Below are 19,032 nucleotides of genomic sequence, written 5' to 3'. Positions count from 1 at the left end.
AACAAATTATGGGCTTCAGTTTTACTTATAGCCTACGTGACAATAGTTAAGATGAACAAATAAGGTGAAATAAACGGGGTTAGTTCTGTTTGGTTATTGTGCATATTGAATGTAGGCTTAGTGCCAATGACGCGGTTACAAACCGGATTTTATTGGGCCAGGATCATTGGCGTGGACTTGAATACGGAAGTGAAGTGAGCGCGCCCGCACTGCGCATGGAGCAGAGTTCCTGTGTTTATTATATGTGCGTAGGATTTTCCCGTAAATAAACTGGTACTGGCGCTGGGCATGGCGGCTGCAGCTGACGGTGACCCAGTGGAGGGCAGCTGTGTCAGGATGGAAGAAGAGGGGACGGTCGTTGAAGAGGCCGAGGAGTTCACCTGCTGTCCCCACTGCTCGGAGCTCGCTCAGCGGCAGAACGAGCAGCGCAAGGCGGGGCAATTCTGCGACCTCACACTGCTCTTCTCCTCCGGGGCCAGGGTCCACTCTCTGTCCGCCCATCGCTCAGTGTTATCGGCCGCTTCTCTCTACTTCTCCGTGCTGCTGAGAGAGGAGAGAGCCGCCTCCTCCGGGACAGTGGAGCTGCGGGACTGGAGCTCAGCGGGACCGGACCCGTGCACAGTGGAGGCGGTGATAGAGTTCATGTATACGGGACAGATCCGCGTGACTGCCGCTAATGTACATCAAGTCCTGGAGCTGGCGCACAGGTGAGTCTGTGTGTGGTTATACTGGTTTGACCGCATCTGTCAAAACATCAACAATGAGTCAAAGAAGAAGTGTTTCTTATTCGCCTGAAAAACTTATATTTATCATAGATTGTATAGAATTTAGACCACCTGGGAATGTAATATGTTTAGATAAATTAATATGGACAGAAGAGGCCCATAAAAAGAAAATAAAAATGCAAGATTAAAGCAGTTTGAGGTTTGGATCCCATCTAGTGGTTGTAGATCGCATAGGCTCATGGGTCATGGAGACTATGGTAACCCCAGAATAAAATAAAAGTTATGTACTATTCAGAAATAATATAAAAAGTAATTTAGGAGTTTCACAAATATTTAACTTGAGTTCATATCATGACATGTTGTTGTCACATCCAGGTTCCTGTTGGCCAATTTGAAGACTTTCTGTGGGGACTTTCTAATGAAGAGGTTGACCTTGAAAAACTGTGTGTCAGCTTACCGCCTGGCCTTAACTTACTCTTTGGACCAGCTCGCCGATGGAGCCACTGCCTTAATCCGCAAAAATTTCCACAAAGTTATTCACAACAAAGAATTCCACAGTCTGCCCTTTAAGTTGGTCCGAGACTGGCTGTCCGACTCAGAAATCACAGTCAACAGTGAACAAGAGCTGTTTGAAGTAATTGTCAAATGGGTAAATGATGACAAAGCAGAGAGAGAGCAACACTTTGAGGAGTTGTTTGGACTTTTAAGATTGACCCAAATATCACCAGCATATCTTAGCCAAGTTGTGAGAAAAGAGTCTCTAGTTGTGAATAGCCACACCTGCTGTCAGCTTGTGTCTGAGGCCATTGAGGTGCATGCTATTAGCTTGGAAAATCTCAAATTATCTGATATTGGCCTTTATTCTTCATACATGATGAAACTCAAGCCACGTTTTTGTCAGAGTATGGATGTAGTCATGGTTGTGGGTGGTGTTTCTGAAAGCGGTGACCATCTCAGTGAATGTGTTGGATATTTTGTCGCAGAGGATCGCTGGGTCAACCTACCACACATTCACAATCACCAAGATGGACATGCAATCGCTGTAACTGACCATTATGTTTACATAGCAGGGTCCATGGAGCCAGGTTTTGCGAAGGCAGTTGAACGTTACGATGTATATAACAATAACTGGGAGCCTTTATGCGCTTTGTCCACTCGTAAACACTCATTTGGTCTTGCTTGTGTCAAAAATGTCATTTACAGCATAGGTGGACATGGCAACTTTAGTCCTGGTTTTAAAGATGTTGATTTTTATAACATAGAGCAAGACCAGTGGTTCAGCCTTGAATCAGCTCCACAAATATTAAGAGATGTTAAAACTGTTGTAATCGAGGGGCGTTATGTTTACATGATGGCCAGAACTCCCATAGATATCGAAGAGGATGAAGGCTTGCGCACAGTGGCTATTTGCTTTGACACAGAGATGAACAGGTGGCAGGAAGTTGCGTCCTTGCCTCTTTTAGACAATTACTGCACTTTTCAAATGGCGCTCGCATGCTCAAACTTTTACAACACGGCATCATTCTGTCCAAAAAACTACGATGTAACCAATGAAGTAGCTCAACAAAAAATTAGCACTAGCATCCCAGAAGACATTCTAGACAGTTTGCCTCCAGAGGTCCTCACACTTGAAGGCGCCAGTGTCTGCTACCTTGGTGATGATATATTTGTGATTGGTGGTTGGAAAGGAAGCAATACCTTGGATAAACAGTGTAGAAAAGAGGCTTATAGATATTGTGCGGAAAGAAAACGATGGATGTTGCTACCTCCAATGCCCCAGTCACGGTGCAGAGCCACAGCCTGTCATATTCGGGTCCCATTTAAATACCTCCAAGGGCACCAGCACTACCCAATGCCCCATAACCTCACCAGACAAAGAGACAGATTTCAGCATCTACAGTATCTCCACAGAAGGACTCTAACTCTAAGAAGACAACTGCAAGCTCAAATTGAATGTTAATATAGAATACACTTTATTATAAGCAGTTTGCCAAGAATGTAAAAGCTATGCAAAATACTGTCTAAGAATGGGTGTGTCTCCCAGTCTTTTCATACAAGATTTTTAATTCAATTCACAATTAAATGCTAGAACATACTTTGGTATAATACTTTTTTGCACAAATAATGTTTTCTTATTGAACAATTTACATGCTGCTATTTTATTGTCCTAACTGAATCTAAATCACATCATGTTCTTGCTGCAGATGTTTTGATATTCTGTAAATTCTCATCATGTTTTTGTTCATTTTTTTCATGTTATCAACCAAAAGCTGAATACAAACTGATCTTCTTTATCTACTAATGCTGATATGACCTGTTTTCAACTACACAAAAGTTTTGCTGATTGTGGCTTGTCAATGATTTGTACATTTATATGAAGTAAAATATTAATAAAATAACAGTTTTATGAGCAATGTAAGGACTTTGAAATTAGTTATATATGCATAAAATCCTGCCTTTTATGTGGTGTACTAGAATAGAAATAGAGAGTGTACTCAGGATACAGCTGTTGTAACAGATTTATTACTCCTTTACTTGCATTCATGCCTGTGTTGCATTGTCACAGTTGTAGAAACCATAATGATTAAAAAGGACGAACTGAATATATATTGCCCTAAGTGACATTTAAATAAGACAAAATTCTGACTACATATACTTTTATACATCATAGTCCAGAGGGAACATTGCATTCTATTTACTGCATATATAATTAAACATATATATTTTTGTTATTAAAATTTAGTTTAATTATTGTCGTTTTATCCACAAATAGGCTACAGAGACAATTAATAGGAACCAAACTTTGAAAGCCGGAACTATTGTGGCTGCTGCGTTTTCGGGCGGGATTTTGTAGGTGGAGCAAAGCCAATAACAACGTAAACAAATAATCCAAGCGACAGAAGGCTCCTATAATAACGCGTTTATAATGACGAATTTAGTGGCGATTTGATCTAAAATATATCGGGGGGGAGTGTTGTTTAATCGACCTCTGGAGAAAATATTGACCTCAAAATGGTACGTTGTTTTGAATGATCCACAGAGTTACGTAACAGCCGCAGTCAGGACAAACCTGGCTCAGCATAGCCTCATAGCATAGCATTTATTCATTTATATTAAATAAAAAAATGCATGCACAGAGTTGATATTATGTCCCAGATTAAATCGTTTTAAATCGAACTCTAGTCTTGTAACGTTGTAACAATCAGATACATTTATTTGCAGTTTGTAGCTCAGCTGTGGTGACTGCAAGCTACCTGAGAACCACAGATATGCCTGAAAACAACCTGAGCTTTAATTAGCACGTTTACATTTTTAGAATAACTCGCAATTCGAGCGCATACAAATTCTATTTCTGACTCGTGGATTTTGATAATTATTTATTTTTTTGTACGTGTTTCTGGTTTGCAACACATCTTGTACTCCAGAAACTTACATATTTCTATAGCCTGCTTTATATGCAACTTAAACTAAATTTTTCATGTAGATTCAGCAAATTCCCTGGATTTACACCCCAGTCCGGACTGTTCTGGCAATTTGGCACCAGTTGATCAAAAATGAAGTAAGACATTTTCTTTTTATAATTATTTCTACAGAGTTTTGAATTTTACAAGTGTTTTTCTTTCTTTATCTCTAGATCCCAGAGTTATCAAAATGCTCAGTTCTCATGAGGGAAAGGGGCAGAGTGGAGGAAACCATTTACAACATGCAGCGAGCTGGACCAGGCAGTCTTCAGGTCAGGCGGATGCTTCAAATGATTATATTTTAAAGTGGAAGATCCTGCTTCAAATCTTGATTCTTGTGTTTTAGGTGATCTCAGACTTTGATATGACACTAACAAGATTTGCCTACAAAGGACGGAGAGTTCCCACCACTCATAGTAAGTATAAGTTGATAAGGGCAATTATTTTAAGATATTGTGTTGATTGTATGATTGTATTTTCATCTCAAACCATCTTTGAACTTCTCCAGACATCCTGGACAACCGGTTATTGATCGACGAAGACTGCGAGAAGAAGGTTATTTTTACTTGATATGACATTGAGTTATATTGATGTCTAGCTCAACAGGATAAATATATAATGTGTTTTATCTGCAGATAAAGAAACTATTAAACACCTACTACCCAATAGAGATTGATGCTAGACTTTCTACTGAAGAGAAACTACCTCTCATGGTTGAATGGTGAGAAGTAATGGCTGTTTTATTGGTCATTTTTATGTTTCTAAAGGTGAATTTTCATTTAAGGTGGACTAAAGTTCATGAGCTGCTGATAGAACAGAAGATCAGGAAAGATATGCTAGCACAGGTAGTGAGAGAGTCCCACTCCATGCTCAGGTACACATTTACAGCTTAATAATTTGATTTACCGATGAAAGTAACTTTAATTAAATAATACCATTAAATATATATCCTAAATGTTTTACAGGGATGGCTACAAAGTGTTTTTCGACCTTTTGTCTGAGTTCCAAGTTCCACTGTTAATTTTCTCTGCGGGTATCGGAGATGTATTGGAAGAAGTTATTCGCCAAAGCCACGTTTTCCATCCCAATGTGCACATTATTTCCAACTACATGGACTTTGACCGCACTGTAAGTATCAGAGCCTGTTCAACATATTATCCAGTTAAAACCCCTTCACTTTTATTTTCTCTTGTGTTGTTAATAAGGGGGTTCTTCAAGCCTTCAAAGGACAGCTGATTCACACATTTAATAAAAGAGAGGGAGCTCTGTCTCATGCAGCTCATCTCACCGAGCTGAAGGGGCGCCCCAATGTGCTGCTGCTCGGGGACTCTCTGGGGGATCTGACCATGGCCGATGGAGTTACAAATGCACAAAATATTCTGACTATTGGCTTTCTCAATGACCAGGTAGAATATAAATATTTGTTTAAAACACAAATATTTTTAGAACTATATTCATCAATGTATGTTGTGTGTTTCTTTTCTGTTTCCAGGTGGAAGAGCGGAAAGAGTCATATGTGAAGTCCTTTGATATTGTTTTAGTGAAAGATGAAACTCTGGAAATTCCAAATGCTATTCTCAAGAACATCCTGATGACACAAGTAAGATGGTCAAAAAGGATTTAGCAAATTTCACATCGCTGGTCACTCTATTTATTAATGCTCAATAATGCACAACACAGTTACCTCAAACACAAGGGTTCATTTAGCTGTTACTCAACACAGTCCTCATGTCTGTTTCCAAGTATTTTCAGTGTCATGTCAAAAGCAGCCCCATGTTCTTATTTTTAATCTTTCCTTTTAATTTCTATGCATTTTTACAGCATTTGACTTAATTATACTATGTATAATTTTAATAGTCACAATTTGCCAATTAAGTAATAATCACCTTATTTCAAAACATATTTTAGGATGAATTTGAGTTAATATTTTAAAAGTATTTATTACTGGTGAAGCAGTGTTCATATGTGTACATTGCTATAAGTACACAAAAGCCAGTTTTGTTTATGGGACTGCATTGTGTTGCTCAGAGGTACAATTTAGATGTAATTTAACTTAATTCTTTGGTGAAAATGTGGTTTTCATTTCAAATTTGAGAATGTTATAGAAAGGTTAGTAATTTGATGCTGTTTGTTTTTGATCGATACAAACAAATGTTATGGATGAAAACAGCCTAAAAATGTCTGTATTTAGTGTATGTTTGTTTTATGAAATTCCAGTTTCTGGAACTTCTTGTTGCAAAACATGTTTACCGGTGAAAACCTTCATCACAAATCAGGGGAGCCATTTTTACTTCACAAGGAAGTGAAACTTTTTTTTTTTTAAACAAAGATTTTAATCCAAGTGACTCTATGACAAAAAAGTGCTTGAACATTTCTAACAAACACAAACAATCATACAGCAAAAAACTACAGACATAAAAATCTTGTTGATGTCTTTTTGAGACAATAATAAACCTTGATCTCAATGGAAAGTCTTATGTTGTTTTTACGTTTCGCCGGATGTGAATCCCTGAGTTTGAGTGAAAACAAAACTGTCTTCACAACTCGTCGTGTGCCGCTTTCTCTCTGTCCTCCTCCACCTTCAGTTTGAGCTCATCCGCTGTGATGGCACCATCTTTGTTTCTGTCCTGATTCTGAAACATGTCGGCAATGACCTGCTCCATGGTCATCCCGGGCTTTATGCGACCTTTACCCTCTGACACCTGCAGCTTGATGAACTCCCCAAACTAGAAAGAGAAACCGGATTTCAGTAATTAACAAGTAGGCCTGTCACAATAAACACTATATCACCTCAATATATGAAAGCCGGTATGGTCTCAGTATTGTGCACATTTACTTTGCAATAACGGGAAGATTTTTGTTATTTTTGTTGTAATGCAAAAAGATTTGAGCTGTAGAGGGTTGAAAAAGTTACTCTGATGACAAATTATTGCATCATTCTGCTGTTTATCTGTTGCAGCTCATGTCTACTGTCTATTTAACAAAGTTTTCTTGCATGATTGTTTTTGAATTAGTGGCATAATGTAGTTTGAATATTATCATTTATCGCAGTATATCTCTGTACCAATATAGCTTCAAAATGTTATAGTAACAGGCCTTGTGGCAAGACCCAGGGCCAACAAACCTAAAAGGATAAATCAACAATTATAACCTACCTCCTCCTGTGTCACTTTTTCATCTTTGTTTAAGTCGAGATTCAGAAAGAGGTCAGTTGGAGCTTCCCCGAGCCATACAAACAGGTACCCGGCTGGAACGCCCTTCTGAAAGCTCACCAGCTCCACTTCAAAAACCAGCACGGCACTGCTCGGGACACCCTCCGCTGAACAAATGTGGAAAATAGATCAATATTAATAATTTGATAGAGTAGATCAACAACATTTGCAGTTCAGATATCTGTATCAGTAACTGCCCATTTCAGAAACCAATTATACCAGTGTGGTGACTTTTCTTAAAACAAAATAAAAATAATAAACCAATCCAAATATGCAATGACTAGTAAACATAATGAGGCCTTCAGTCAAACAATAGCTAATACACTTGAACCAGTACCTGAACGATCGCATACATTTTTCTCACACAATACCTGATGGCAATATTGCTCATTTTTATACTTTCCACCTATCCAAAATGGTTTACTCTATTGTTTTGATTTGCTTCTATCCATGTTTCACAGTAATGGAAAATATGCAATAGTAATTTACAATTAAAAACTATTTTGAATGTCTGTGTAATCCCTCAGTTGTCCAGGTAGGTTCCAATGCTATAGGGAGTTGAACTGTGTCAACTCCAACAACCTGAGCAAAATGTAAATAGGAAGCCGAATCCCATGAATTGCTACTGAACCACAGCAATAATAAATATAATTGAATAAAACAAATACAATGCAAACAAACACAAATGATTACAAAAACAATATTTTTGTAATTTAGTCTCTTACCTCCTCTTTCTCCGTGGCCCAGATGTGGAGGCACGGTGACAATCCTTCTCTCGCCTTCACACATGTTCCTCAGAGCCTGGTCCAGTCCATCGATTACCAGGTCCCAGCCCAACGTAGTCTCCTGCATGTTGTCATTGTTATGTCTGTAATACAAACATACATGGCTTAAGATAATGTTCCAATGTGTTGCTTTTAAATCTATATATGGATTTCAGAGTGATAAGGAATTAACTGTTATCACCAATTCTTATTACATTTTTTTATTTCATGTTCATTCATTTTTCATGCAGGTTTAACGCACACTGCGGAATCGTAGGTATGTGTTCCTCTGTGAAGTGCATTATAACTGTTTAACACATGGCTCCAAGTTGTTTAATGTGCTTACACCACGGCTACAAATTTAAATGTCTCACCTGTGAATCTGAAAAGCTTGTCCACTGTCTGTAAATGCCTCTAATTAGTTATTTCAATGTTTTAAATGAAGCTCAAAAGCTGAAACCCATGAGTATCTTTCAATAGTCAAAAGTACTCAAAATGACACCTTTAACAGGGAGCTTAAAGCAAAAATTACACTTCACTCACGATGAAAACAGTCTGGTACCATCCACGAGGCTGCAGTTGTAGTGATATTTGACAACATCATTGACTTCGGTGGTTTCATTGCATGTCTCAGGTTTGTGTGTGACCTGAATATCCACTGTGTCTTTGGGATTATGGAAGTCAATGACGTGAATGTCAAACACAATTACCGCTGAAGGAGGGATCACGTTTCCTAAAAAGCAAACTACAATTAATATGACGTAACAGGCTGGGACCTCTGCCTCAGTGAGAAAGAGAACAGTTTGTAAGATAAAAACTGCTGTTGATAATCTGGCGGGAATTTACAAGTTTGGTGAAAATGTATGGACAATTAAAAGGAGAATCATGGACTAGGTGAAGTCAGTAAAAGAGAGTTAATAAGAATATTTTTGATGAGGTAAGAACATTCTAACATGGTTTAAAGCTCACGGAGTCAATTTTGTGTAATATAGGACATTTAATTAACCCTCTCCAGGCAGGCGTTGCAGATTTGCAACAGCTAAATTCCAATTACCTGCTTACTCTAAATCCATATTTTCTGAGCTTTTTTTTTACTCAGGAGCCTTTTCTCCCATCCATGCTGATAAAATGGGCGATGCAGACTGAGCAAAAATGACTACACACAAACGGCCTGCCAGAAGTGCAAAATACTTTTTTTGTTTACAAAGGATAAAAAAGTCAAGATTGTATATTACTACCCCATATTATAATTTTCCCCAAATATCAGATTTTTCCTGATACTAAAAATTTATTTGAGCCTGAGAGGGTTAATTTGATTTAAAAGGAAACACACAGGCAAGTTTATGAAGAAAAAATAAACTAAAAAAACACATTATTTTTCAAAGATTTACCTGCTCCATGTTCTCCATATGCTAAATGTGGAGGGATGATCACTCTTCTTCTTTCCCCTGTGCAGACTCCTACCAAAGCCTGGTCCATGCCTAAGATCACATACCCCATTCCAATGTAGGTGTTATATGTGCTGTTCCTCTGGTAACTGGAGAAAACAATATAAAGACATAAGATTTACCATTAAAATTGTATTAGTATTAGGTGCATTATGTAACATTCCTGGGGGTGTTTCTGTCACCAGCTTGTCTATGATGATGTTATTGCTTTGTCTAAAATATTCCACAGTATGGTATTAAACATATACATGCATTCTTACTGTGAGTGGGGACACCTCTCCATAGATCTGGCCTGAAACTTACCTTGGTGGCGTCACATGCTTGTTTTTTTTTATGGAAACAGACAAACCTAATACCATTTTGTGGCACATTCCAGGCAAAGCAGATGGAGTTACAAGTTAGACGTGGAGACAGGCAGAGACCCTCCACCAGAAAAGTTACACAGTGCACCTCTAATTAAATATAACCAACCTGGTGTCAAATGTGCCTCCATTCAAGAAGGTTCCGTTGTAATGGTATCTGATATAATCTCCGACCACAGATTTGCGTTGGCACGACTCAGGAACCACCTGGTCCTCGATGGTGATGTTGTCTTTAGGGTTGTGAATGTCGACCAACAGAATATTGTACACAAGAGTGGCCTGTGGGGGGATCTCAGAGCCTACAGTTTCATAAAGATTAAAATAGTAAGATACCTTTTAGTCTGCTTTTACAGTCACATCATTAAGTCTTGGTTTAAGTCAAGCTCTTGTTTAATCAATGTTTTATCTTAGTAATAATCATTAAAGCCTTACTTAGTGTAATTATTGGGGTCTATTTAAGATACATTTCATAAAGAACAGCAGCACATTACTTGGAATTAGATGGAAGAGATATACTGAAAAATGCCTAATATCACATTTTTAGGTTGATATGCAAATCCAAGAAGACTGCAAAGAGAGACGATTTAAAATAAAAAGATAAGAAACTTGCAATGTAATCTTCTAATAGTCAATATTATATAAGGTTAAGATGATGGGTAGAGCACAAATGAGTTATGAAATATATATCAAATCACAATACAGGTGCTCTTCAAGTTCTTTTAAATATAATAATTATTACTCTTTTGTGGTTAGATTTTAAGTTCTTTGTGATTTATTTTGACTTGAACCTCAACAAAGACCTTTGCAAGGGCATTTTAACACTTTAACACCATAATACCTCCCACTACTTTGAAAATATACTGGTTAAATTGCTCTTTTACCTGCTCCCTTCTCTCCATATCCTTTGAACGGAGGGACAACAATGTTCCTGATCTCTCCGACGCACATTCCCAGTAGACCCTCGTCCAGGCCTCGGATCACCCATCCCTCTCCCACCAGTGTGTCCTGGGTCTGCTTCCGGGTGTAGCTGCGTAGGGCTCATACAAGCCAAACAAGTCAAACACAACAGACAACAACCCTGGGCAACACAACGCACAAAGCCGTGAACGTGCAGCACTTAATACTGTCAGTTAAAACACTCTAGCTAGCAAGCAAATCTCACCTGGAGTCGAAGGTAGTGCCATCTAGCAGTGTGCCATTGAAATGGTAACGCACAAAGTCGCCTCTCATGACGGAGCGTTTACAGTCTTTAGGAGTGGAGATGGTTTTGGTAACAACGAGATCTGCGTTATTCCACAGGTCAACCAGGAGGAGGTCGAAGATCAGAGTGGCATCAGGAGGAACCACATCACCTGTAATGTAAACAGAAAACAAATGCTTTTGTCACAGAATAGATAACTAAATAGATGACATTTATTACAATACAATATTTAAGAAAAAATTAGGGGATACTAAGTGTGAGGGAAGTTAATTCTCTGCATTTTACCCATTCTTCAAGTTAACTGTCAGGAGCATATACCACAAAGTGCTCAGGGAGCAGTCTCCATGATTTTGAACTTCGTGAGAAAAACTTAGCTGGAGGATTTTTACCAAAGTTTACCATTTACTGTAAGATTTTAATCATGCATGTTTTGACTTTATAGGAGGACTCAGAGGAAACCCACCCACACTTGTGAAGAAACATGTTAACTCCACACTGACCACATAAACAAGAGTCAAAACACACTTACAAGGAAGACTGGAAGAAGCCTTTTCTCATAATACTTAAAACAGACCTCATAATGATGTTTACAACTGAACTGCTGCATTATAACGGTGCAGTTTGGTCACAGCCAAGTAAATTGCTCAGTTCTATCCAGTGAATTCCCAGCTCAGAATACTGAATGCCTCTCCCCGCTCTTTTCCCCTCATTCAGTTCAGGCTGCTACTTTGACTTTTATTTGCACATTGCCTGTGAGTGTGTACCTGCTCCAGTGCTGCCATAGGCGAGGTGTGGAGGAATGGTGATTCTCCGGTGCTCGTTCACACACATGCCCTGGAGTCCTTTGTCTATTCCTGCGATCAGACGCCCCTCGCCCAGAAGAGCCACCTTAGCCCCTCCCCTCTGGTAACTGCAGCACAAAGAGAAAGAGAATAAGTGAAAATGAAAACTGAGAAGCAATAATAATTTAAAAGGAAGTACAAATAAGGGTAAAAGAGGAAGTAGATTGTGCAATGATCTAGTGCTGGGGTTCTTAACATTTTCAATCTCGGGGCCCGACTCTTTTTTGAACACAGTAACCTGGGGCCCTATCTCATATTAATCACATTATATTTTACTGATTGTGGGACCCACAAGGAGGTGGTCCCGGCCCTATGGTTCAGAATCACTGATTTAGTGCTCTAATCTGGTTGCTTAACCAGCCAATTCCTCCTGCATTCTGTGCTGTTTTGGTTGCCCAAGGTAAATAAAATGGCACACAAAAAATATAGGGTGAATATAATGAGATAGAAAATTGAATGTTATTGTGTAGGGTAAAAATTAATAAGTATGTATGAGTAAAAAAAATAAAAAAATCAAAAAAATCGGTTAATTTATCTGGGCTGGGAGCTGACGTTAATCTGCTGAGCTACACTGACCCCTTGTGGTTGTATAGCAAGACTACACCCCAGCATCTTTAAATGAAAACTAGTCTTTTTTTTCTCCCCTTTTCTTTAAAACATAATTTATTATATCTACGGTAGTGCATACTGCGCAGCCTGTAATGCAGTGCAATGATATGCATAGTAAAATACAGTCCTAAAGTGAAAAACTGTCTATTAATGACCGTTTATTAGAAAGATAGCTGGTTATGAAATTATGAAAGCAAAAGAAAGAAAAAAAACTACCAACTTTTAGCACTCAATAACTACTGCAAATCTGCACAAAGGGCAGGGCTCTCACCTTGAATCAAAGGTTTTCCCGTCCATAAACGTGGCGTTGTAGTGGTAGCGAACATTGTCTCCGGTGGTCGCTTCTCTCTCACAGTTCGGGGGCACGAAAAGCCTGTCCACGTTTACATCTCCCAAGACAGGACTGGGGTTCGTCTGCACCGAGGACCACAGCGCCAGAACAAGGCAAAACGAGGTGAAAACCGGAGACATGTTGCAGCGGTGGAAGTTGCGAACAGCGTCCCAAGGCAGAACAGAGGAGCGGCAGAGGGGAGGACAGGAGGGGGGTAAACGGTGTAAACGTGGACAGTCTCCGAGCTGCTGCGCAAACTGCAAACTCCTCCACCGCGGGGCAGGAATGTGGAGACCCGCTAGTGGAAAGTTTTCTCTGTAAAGTTAAAAGCTACTACAACTTGAAAAATATACTTCCGGACAATGAAAATAGCAATATAAGATATCAAAATACCCGCTTTGGTTTATTTCAAGAAGAAGCAACATTTACTTTGGCCAAAACAAAGCACCAAGTTTGCACTGGTATTGATCGGGCTCTTGTTGTGAAAGGGTGTTGGCTGGTGATGGTGGTGCACGTCCAACATCTGTATGAAGAAAATTAGCTCTGCTTACATGCTGATATTGTAACCTTCGTTTTTGCATTTGTTACAATTTCAGTTTTAATTGGTGCTACACCCTCACATCTGCGGCGTGATATAAGTCTCTACAAGTCAAACACAGTCAAACCTTATTTATGGTCAACCCTTCAATTTTCCCAAAGAAATGCCCAAATGTTACAAGAATAATTCCATACTAAACATATATAAGCCACTCTGTTTGTGGATATCAAAAGTGTTATTTTGTCTCAATAAACATTAGATCTATTATTTTAAAGTTTGGGGCCTCATTGAGTAAAGGTAAAATCTCTAATATCGCCACTAGATGTTATCAAAACAATAACCATCACTCAATAAGTCACTTATTACGATACTTTTCAAAAGAGAGATCACATATAATTAAAAGTGCATTGTGGAACTTTTCTGGTGGAGCATCATCCACCAGCTTTTCTCGATGGAGATGATTTTTGCTTTCACTGGAATGTTTCAAAGTATGGCATTAAACTGTTCATCACGAAGACCAAAGTTACAGGTCAGATCTGTGGAGTGGGATCCTCACACACAGTCAGAATGCCTATTTTTCTTAGTATTTTTGAGCAATAAACCTGTAATTGAATAAATGATAGGTAAATCAGTTTAAAGTCCTACTGTGGAACAGTAGGACTGTAAACAGATTTACAGTAGCACAGTAGTGCAATGACATTTCCATAGAAACAAGAAGATGGCGGAGCCCCAAACGAAATGTTAAACAGTGCACATCTATGTATTATAAATTGTATTGTAAAAAAGATTGTATAAAGGTCAAATCAGGTCATGCATTCACCTCTGCACTGTGACATTTCTCTGTATGACCAAACCACATATGTTTAGTCCTGGTCAAACAAAGTGGACTAGTGTGTGAGTGTGAATGTTTATTCTTTCTCCAAACATGGGAACTCCTCAGTGACGGAAACAACAGCTGCTGCAGATTGCAGTAACTTGAGACAGTGAAGAGGGCCCAGCCTAAGTATTAAAACAGACCACTCCACACAGGCAGGCTGCAGAGACGCACTGATAATATGTGGGATCTAACATGCTTTCATATTGTGTAAAGATTACCTTACTTACCCTCTGTTTTGGTTATGTTTTTGCTATTGATGAAAACTACACCTTCAAAGACTTTCCACAAGAAAAGCTGAGGCCACTGACTGCTGCCTATGGACTGGCTTTGGAGAATTATGTTGCTAAAAACTGGACAGAGGCGATCACACACCTGGAGACTTGTCTTCGTCTGTACCGTTTGTTCAGAGACAGTGTGAGGTATTGTTCTTTACATTGTAACAGGAGCAGAATAGAAGAACCTCCAATCACTTTGACCAAGGATCTAAAGGTTTACTGGAGTTTAATGACAAAGGCGTCATGTCAAAGGAAATGTAGAGAGCGCTTTCCTGTGCTCCAGCTTCCTCCACCGGGGAAAACTGTTCTGGAAGATTTCAACAAGAGGAGGCCATACAAATATCTGCATTTTGCCCACTCCATGGTAGGAACATATTAACTGTTCTTGGCTTTTAAATGTTATATATGTTGTTCAATTCTATGTAACTTCTCACGGTATCTTATTTTAAAATTTGGACAAGAACTGAAATTTTAAGTTAAATCATCTGATTACAGATTTATTTGTTGGGGAAAACAGGACCGAGTGGTAAAGAGTTGCAAAGACTAAAAAGATATATTGGCTACCAAAATCAATAACTTGCTTATTTACTGAATCCTCCTGTATTTTTCCAACCCAAAACCAAACCATTCTTTCTAAGCCATTACTTTTTGGGGGGATTTTTAAAAATGCTTCTCAATATAATTGTTGACATATACATGTCCTTTTTAATTAATATTACACATTATATATATTTTTTTTATATTGTTAAGGTTCAGGACTTGCAGAGTGCCATTCCTTGTGCTTTCACCTACCTCCAAAGAAATCCTGAGGACAAAGAACTGCAGAAGTTAATGGATGAATATAAAACAAAATACAACCTGACCGGATTTCTTATAGACTATGAAGAGAGGCCTTATGAGGCGAGTCCAACCATTACACTATAAACCTTCAAGCTTTGTTATAAATTCAAGGTCAAATTTTGCATATTTGCTGATATCTATCTGTTTTCCATAGCCTTATTTTCTCAAAGGAGTGAAACTGGTGAATTCTGAGGATTATAATCTCAGCATTGACCAGTTGGAGAAAGCGTTGAAGTTGTATCTTAATGAATTTGAGCTGTGCCAGTACGAATGTGAAGGGGTCTCTCACATACCCCCAGACCAGGACCTGTATGCCACCATCACAGGTTTGGACTGATCATCAACATCAGACAGGAGCTAATCAGGCATATTATCATTAAACAGATGAACTCTTAATTGCAGCTTCTATATTGGTCAAATATTTTTGACAGGATATTTTGTCTATATGACAATGTTTAATTTTTTTTTCAAATTATTGTTAGTATATGAGTTCCCGTATTTGTTTTTCCATTGTCAGTTTTAAAATGTTCAACATTAATCCTAATAAGGCAGTGGCCACCTGTAATCTGACCAGAACTGAAGACGCTGCTTGGATGAGCTGCGAAACCTCAAAAATCTTACATCCACTTGACAGAATAACGTTTGTCTTTTGCTACCATTAATCTTCTTTTATGAAAATGTAAAACTTTCCATTCTATTCTATTTGATATGTTTGAAATATTTGTACAAAAAATCTCTGAATAGTAACAAGTTAATTGGTTTCGAGCATCCCTAATAAAACGGCATCTTTTTTATTTTTTGGTTCAAGTTTTAGAGACCACTTTAACACATAATATTATGCCTGACCAGTAGCAGTAGTATAGTAGTAGTACACACATAATATACTAGAATGTGCCTCTCATTGTATTGTTTTTACTTTACAGATGTTTATGTTGAGATACTGAAGTGCAAGCTCAATTGTGAAGAGAATCTGAAGCCAAATGTCGGTGGCTTTTTTGTGGAGAACTTATTGTCCACTATTTACCATTACCTCCAGTATGCCTATTATAAGTGTAAGTAGTTTCTCTGTGCATAAAACAAAGCTGCTACAATATGTCTGTGTCAATTATCCCTGTCTCTGTCAGATCAGTGAACAATGGCCATAATGCTGTACAATGCGCTCACAGCTACTTCCTGTTTGAGCCTGAGGATCAAGTCATGAAGCAAAATCTGGTTTACTATGAGACCATTAGTGAACAGTGGGGTCTGCAGTCTGAAGACTTCACACCACGCCAGGTAATAGGAGGGGAAAGGGATGTGTGGTTTTCAAATTCTGGTACAGGCTCCAACATTTAATTTTTTGCAGTACGAAGGCAGTAATTTGGAGGAATTTTATGCTTTGGTTTGAGGTTTAAAGGTCCTATATTACACAAAGTTGTCTCCTGTAAGCTTTTAACCATGTTAGAATGTTGTTACCTCATCAAAACATACCTGAAGTTGTGTTTTGTTTCATTCACACATTTGAGTAATCTTTTATTATTAGTCTGTCTACATCTCCGAAGCTCAAAATGCTCTGTTCCACCTTGTGATGTCATGAATCGGCAGTTTTGTTAACAGCTACATGTTAACAGCTACCTATTTTGTTCAGTAGTATGGCAATTCCAGAGCTGAAATTATCCAAATGATTCTAATGAATGTGTGTGGAGTTTAAAAACACAGTAGAACTCACTTCCTATACTACCATGACATCACAAGGTGGAACAGTGAACAGTGTTTTACATTTGAGAGAACAACACAGACTAAATATACACAATTTGTGAGTTAAACATGTGTGAATGAAGCAAAATGCAACTCTGGTTATGTTTGTGATGAGGAAACATTATAACATGGATCAGAAAAGAGCGTAATATGGGCCCTTTAAATGTAACGTTATAACTCTACATAATATCCCTATTCTATATCATAGCTGATTTACAAAAAATATACATGTTGAGAATGGTTAAGACTTTTGATTTGAGCAGACTTCACATCAAGTAGAGGCTGAAATAGTTCTAAAGCACTACTAAACTAATGGAGGACAGAAACATAGACAGTTGTTTGTAAATTATCTGAACAAATAAAATTATCTGAACAAAGTGTAAATCAGTGTACCATCAGAAGCACGTAACACGTAACTCAGTTTGAGAACCACTCCTTTATATTATTTTATGTCTTTATGATGAGTGTTCTCTATTTAAAATCAATGTAGCCAAATATAATGCTGTAAAGATCTTTGTTTTCCACGGCAGGAAGCTCTCAGACATTACAATCAGACGGTTGCACAAAAGCACATTCTTACATTTACTGAAAAGTACATGAAAATGGATGATGAGGTAAACATCACTTTCAATTAAACCTAAAACTCTGTGAAAAAAAAATGTAATGGATTTTCTATATGGTTGGTGTTGTTGTAGGATTTCTTTGGTGCAGAGGAAGCTGCTGCTTTGGCTGATGAGTCCCCGGATGTGGAGTTTGAGGGAATCGGAGATTATGAAGAGTCATTTTTAGCCAAATGGAGACAGGCCAAAGGCAAAGGGGACACAGGGGAGACTGACCTACGGACCAGGAGGGGACTAAACTAATGGAACAGTCTCAGTTATTTAAAAGGTTCACTGTGTAACTTTTCTGGTGGATGGTCCGCTACCTACTTGTCTCCATGGAGATGTTATAGCTTTCCCTGAAATGTTCCATGGTATGACATTAAACATATCTATCTGGCATGTATTCATTACTCGTGTTTCTATTGCTATTGCAATCTATACTGTGGAACATTCTAGACAAAGCAATAACATCTCCATGGAGACAAGCAGGTAGCAAACCCACCACCAGAAAAGTTGGGCAGTGCACCTTTAACAATATTCCAGTCGGTTCAATATGACTTTCTTCCACAGGTCTAAGGGTCATCATTAATAATTAATAAACCACACATACACAATAGCAGTCAGATATGTTTTAATGTATTTCTATTTACAATATTTACAGTGAATACTTTCTGGTCTCAAGTGCTCATACTCCAGTGTTCCAATGACTAAAGGATGTTAAAGGATACTTTAACATGTCCTCAGTTGTTTCTCAATCAAAATCACACTTTTCTCAAATTTATTTATATTTTATACTTTTTTTTTTTACTTCATCCACAGTATGTTAGTATTTTTAGTCTTCAGTGGTATGTTTTGAAAAGGCAGAGTTGTCTACTATTGAGGCTACTGTAGTTAGACTGGCAGTGTGTAAGTGTCATCTCATCTGGAGACTGTGCAGTTTCATACTTGGTAATAAAGTGGTTTATGCTTTTGTAACTGAGTCTTCATATTTCCTTTGGGCAGGTCAAGTTTACATAAATTACATTGTCTATGTAATATTATTGCTCATTTCATCTGGTTGGTTCCAGAAAGCACATATAGTATGCATACAGTTAGGTCAAAAACTGTTATATTCAGTGGGCTATGTTATTTAAAATCTGAGCATTGAAAGCAAAGGCAAAAGAAAAAGGTAATTGGCTGAAATTCAATTGTAATAAACTTCTTATAAG

The 19,032-nt window shown here is 38.2% G+C and overlaps 4 protein-coding genes across 4 annotated transcripts; 3 read left to right on the top strand and 1 right to left on the bottom strand.

Annotated features, from left to right (window-relative positions):
* Positions 1-162: 162 nt before the first annotated feature.
* On the top strand, positions 163-3,144 carry LOC110154291 (kelch-like protein 11). The gene is made up of 2 exons (XM_020918279.2): positions 163-707; positions 1,101-3,144. Exons 1-2 carry the CDS (start codon positions 289-291, stop codon positions 2,683-2,685), a joined length of 2,004 nt encoding a protein of 667 aa, XP_020773938.1. The 5' UTR covers positions 163-288; the 3' UTR covers positions 2,686-3,144.
* A 432-nt stretch (positions 3,145-3,576) lies between these two features.
* LOC110154312 (7-methylguanosine phosphate-specific 5'-nucleotidase-like) lies at positions 3,577-6,657 on the top strand. Its single transcript, XM_055150300.1, has 10 exons — positions 3,577-3,740; positions 4,210-4,284; positions 4,360-4,458; positions 4,533-4,602; positions 4,695-4,741; positions 4,822-4,907; positions 4,971-5,060; positions 5,152-5,314; positions 5,392-5,592; positions 5,679-6,657. The coding sequence occupies exons 1-10, from the start codon at positions 3,738-3,740 to the stop codon at positions 5,808-5,810; spliced, it is 966 nt and encodes a 321-aa protein (XP_055006275.1). The 5' UTR covers positions 3,577-3,737; the 3' UTR covers positions 5,811-6,657.
* fkbp10b (FKBP prolyl isomerase 10b) lies at positions 6,592-13,226 on the bottom strand. The gene is made up of 10 exons (XM_020918225.2): positions 12,896-13,226; positions 11,938-12,083; positions 11,135-11,324; positions 10,854-10,999; positions 10,082-10,271; positions 9,554-9,699; positions 8,706-8,895; positions 8,124-8,266; positions 7,342-7,505; positions 6,592-6,912 (listed from the first exon to the last, which is right to left on the bottom strand). Exons 1-10 carry the CDS (start codon positions 13,093-13,095, stop codon positions 6,724-6,726), a joined length of 1,704 nt encoding a protein of 567 aa, XP_020773884.1. The 5' UTR covers positions 13,096-13,226; the 3' UTR covers positions 6,592-6,723.
* A 1,336-nt stretch (positions 13,227-14,562) lies between these two features.
* Positions 14,563-18,571, top strand: LOC110154389 (endoplasmic reticulum protein SC65-like). The gene is made up of 7 exons (XM_020918381.2): positions 14,563-15,009; positions 15,396-15,545; positions 15,640-15,811; positions 16,409-16,537; positions 16,615-16,760; positions 17,753-17,836; positions 17,918-18,571. The coding sequence occupies exons 1-7, from the start codon at positions 14,563-14,565 to the stop codon at positions 18,083-18,085; spliced, it is 1,296 nt and encodes a 431-aa protein (XP_020774040.2). The 3' UTR covers positions 18,086-18,571.
* The last annotated feature ends 461 nt before the right edge of the window (positions 18,572-19,032 follow it).

This window comes from Boleophthalmus pectinirostris, unplaced genomic scaffold (assembly GCF_026225935.1).
Source record: "Boleophthalmus pectinirostris isolate CB_2022bp ecotype Guang Dong unplaced genomic scaffold, ASM2622593v1 HiC_scaffold_14, whole genome shotgun sequence".
NCBI classification, from domain to species: Eukaryota; Metazoa; Chordata; class Actinopteri; order Gobiiformes; family Gobiidae; genus Boleophthalmus; species Boleophthalmus pectinirostris.
The sequence above is the reverse complement of the archived record's forward strand: the minus strand, read 5'-3'. Positions and strand labels throughout refer to the sequence as shown.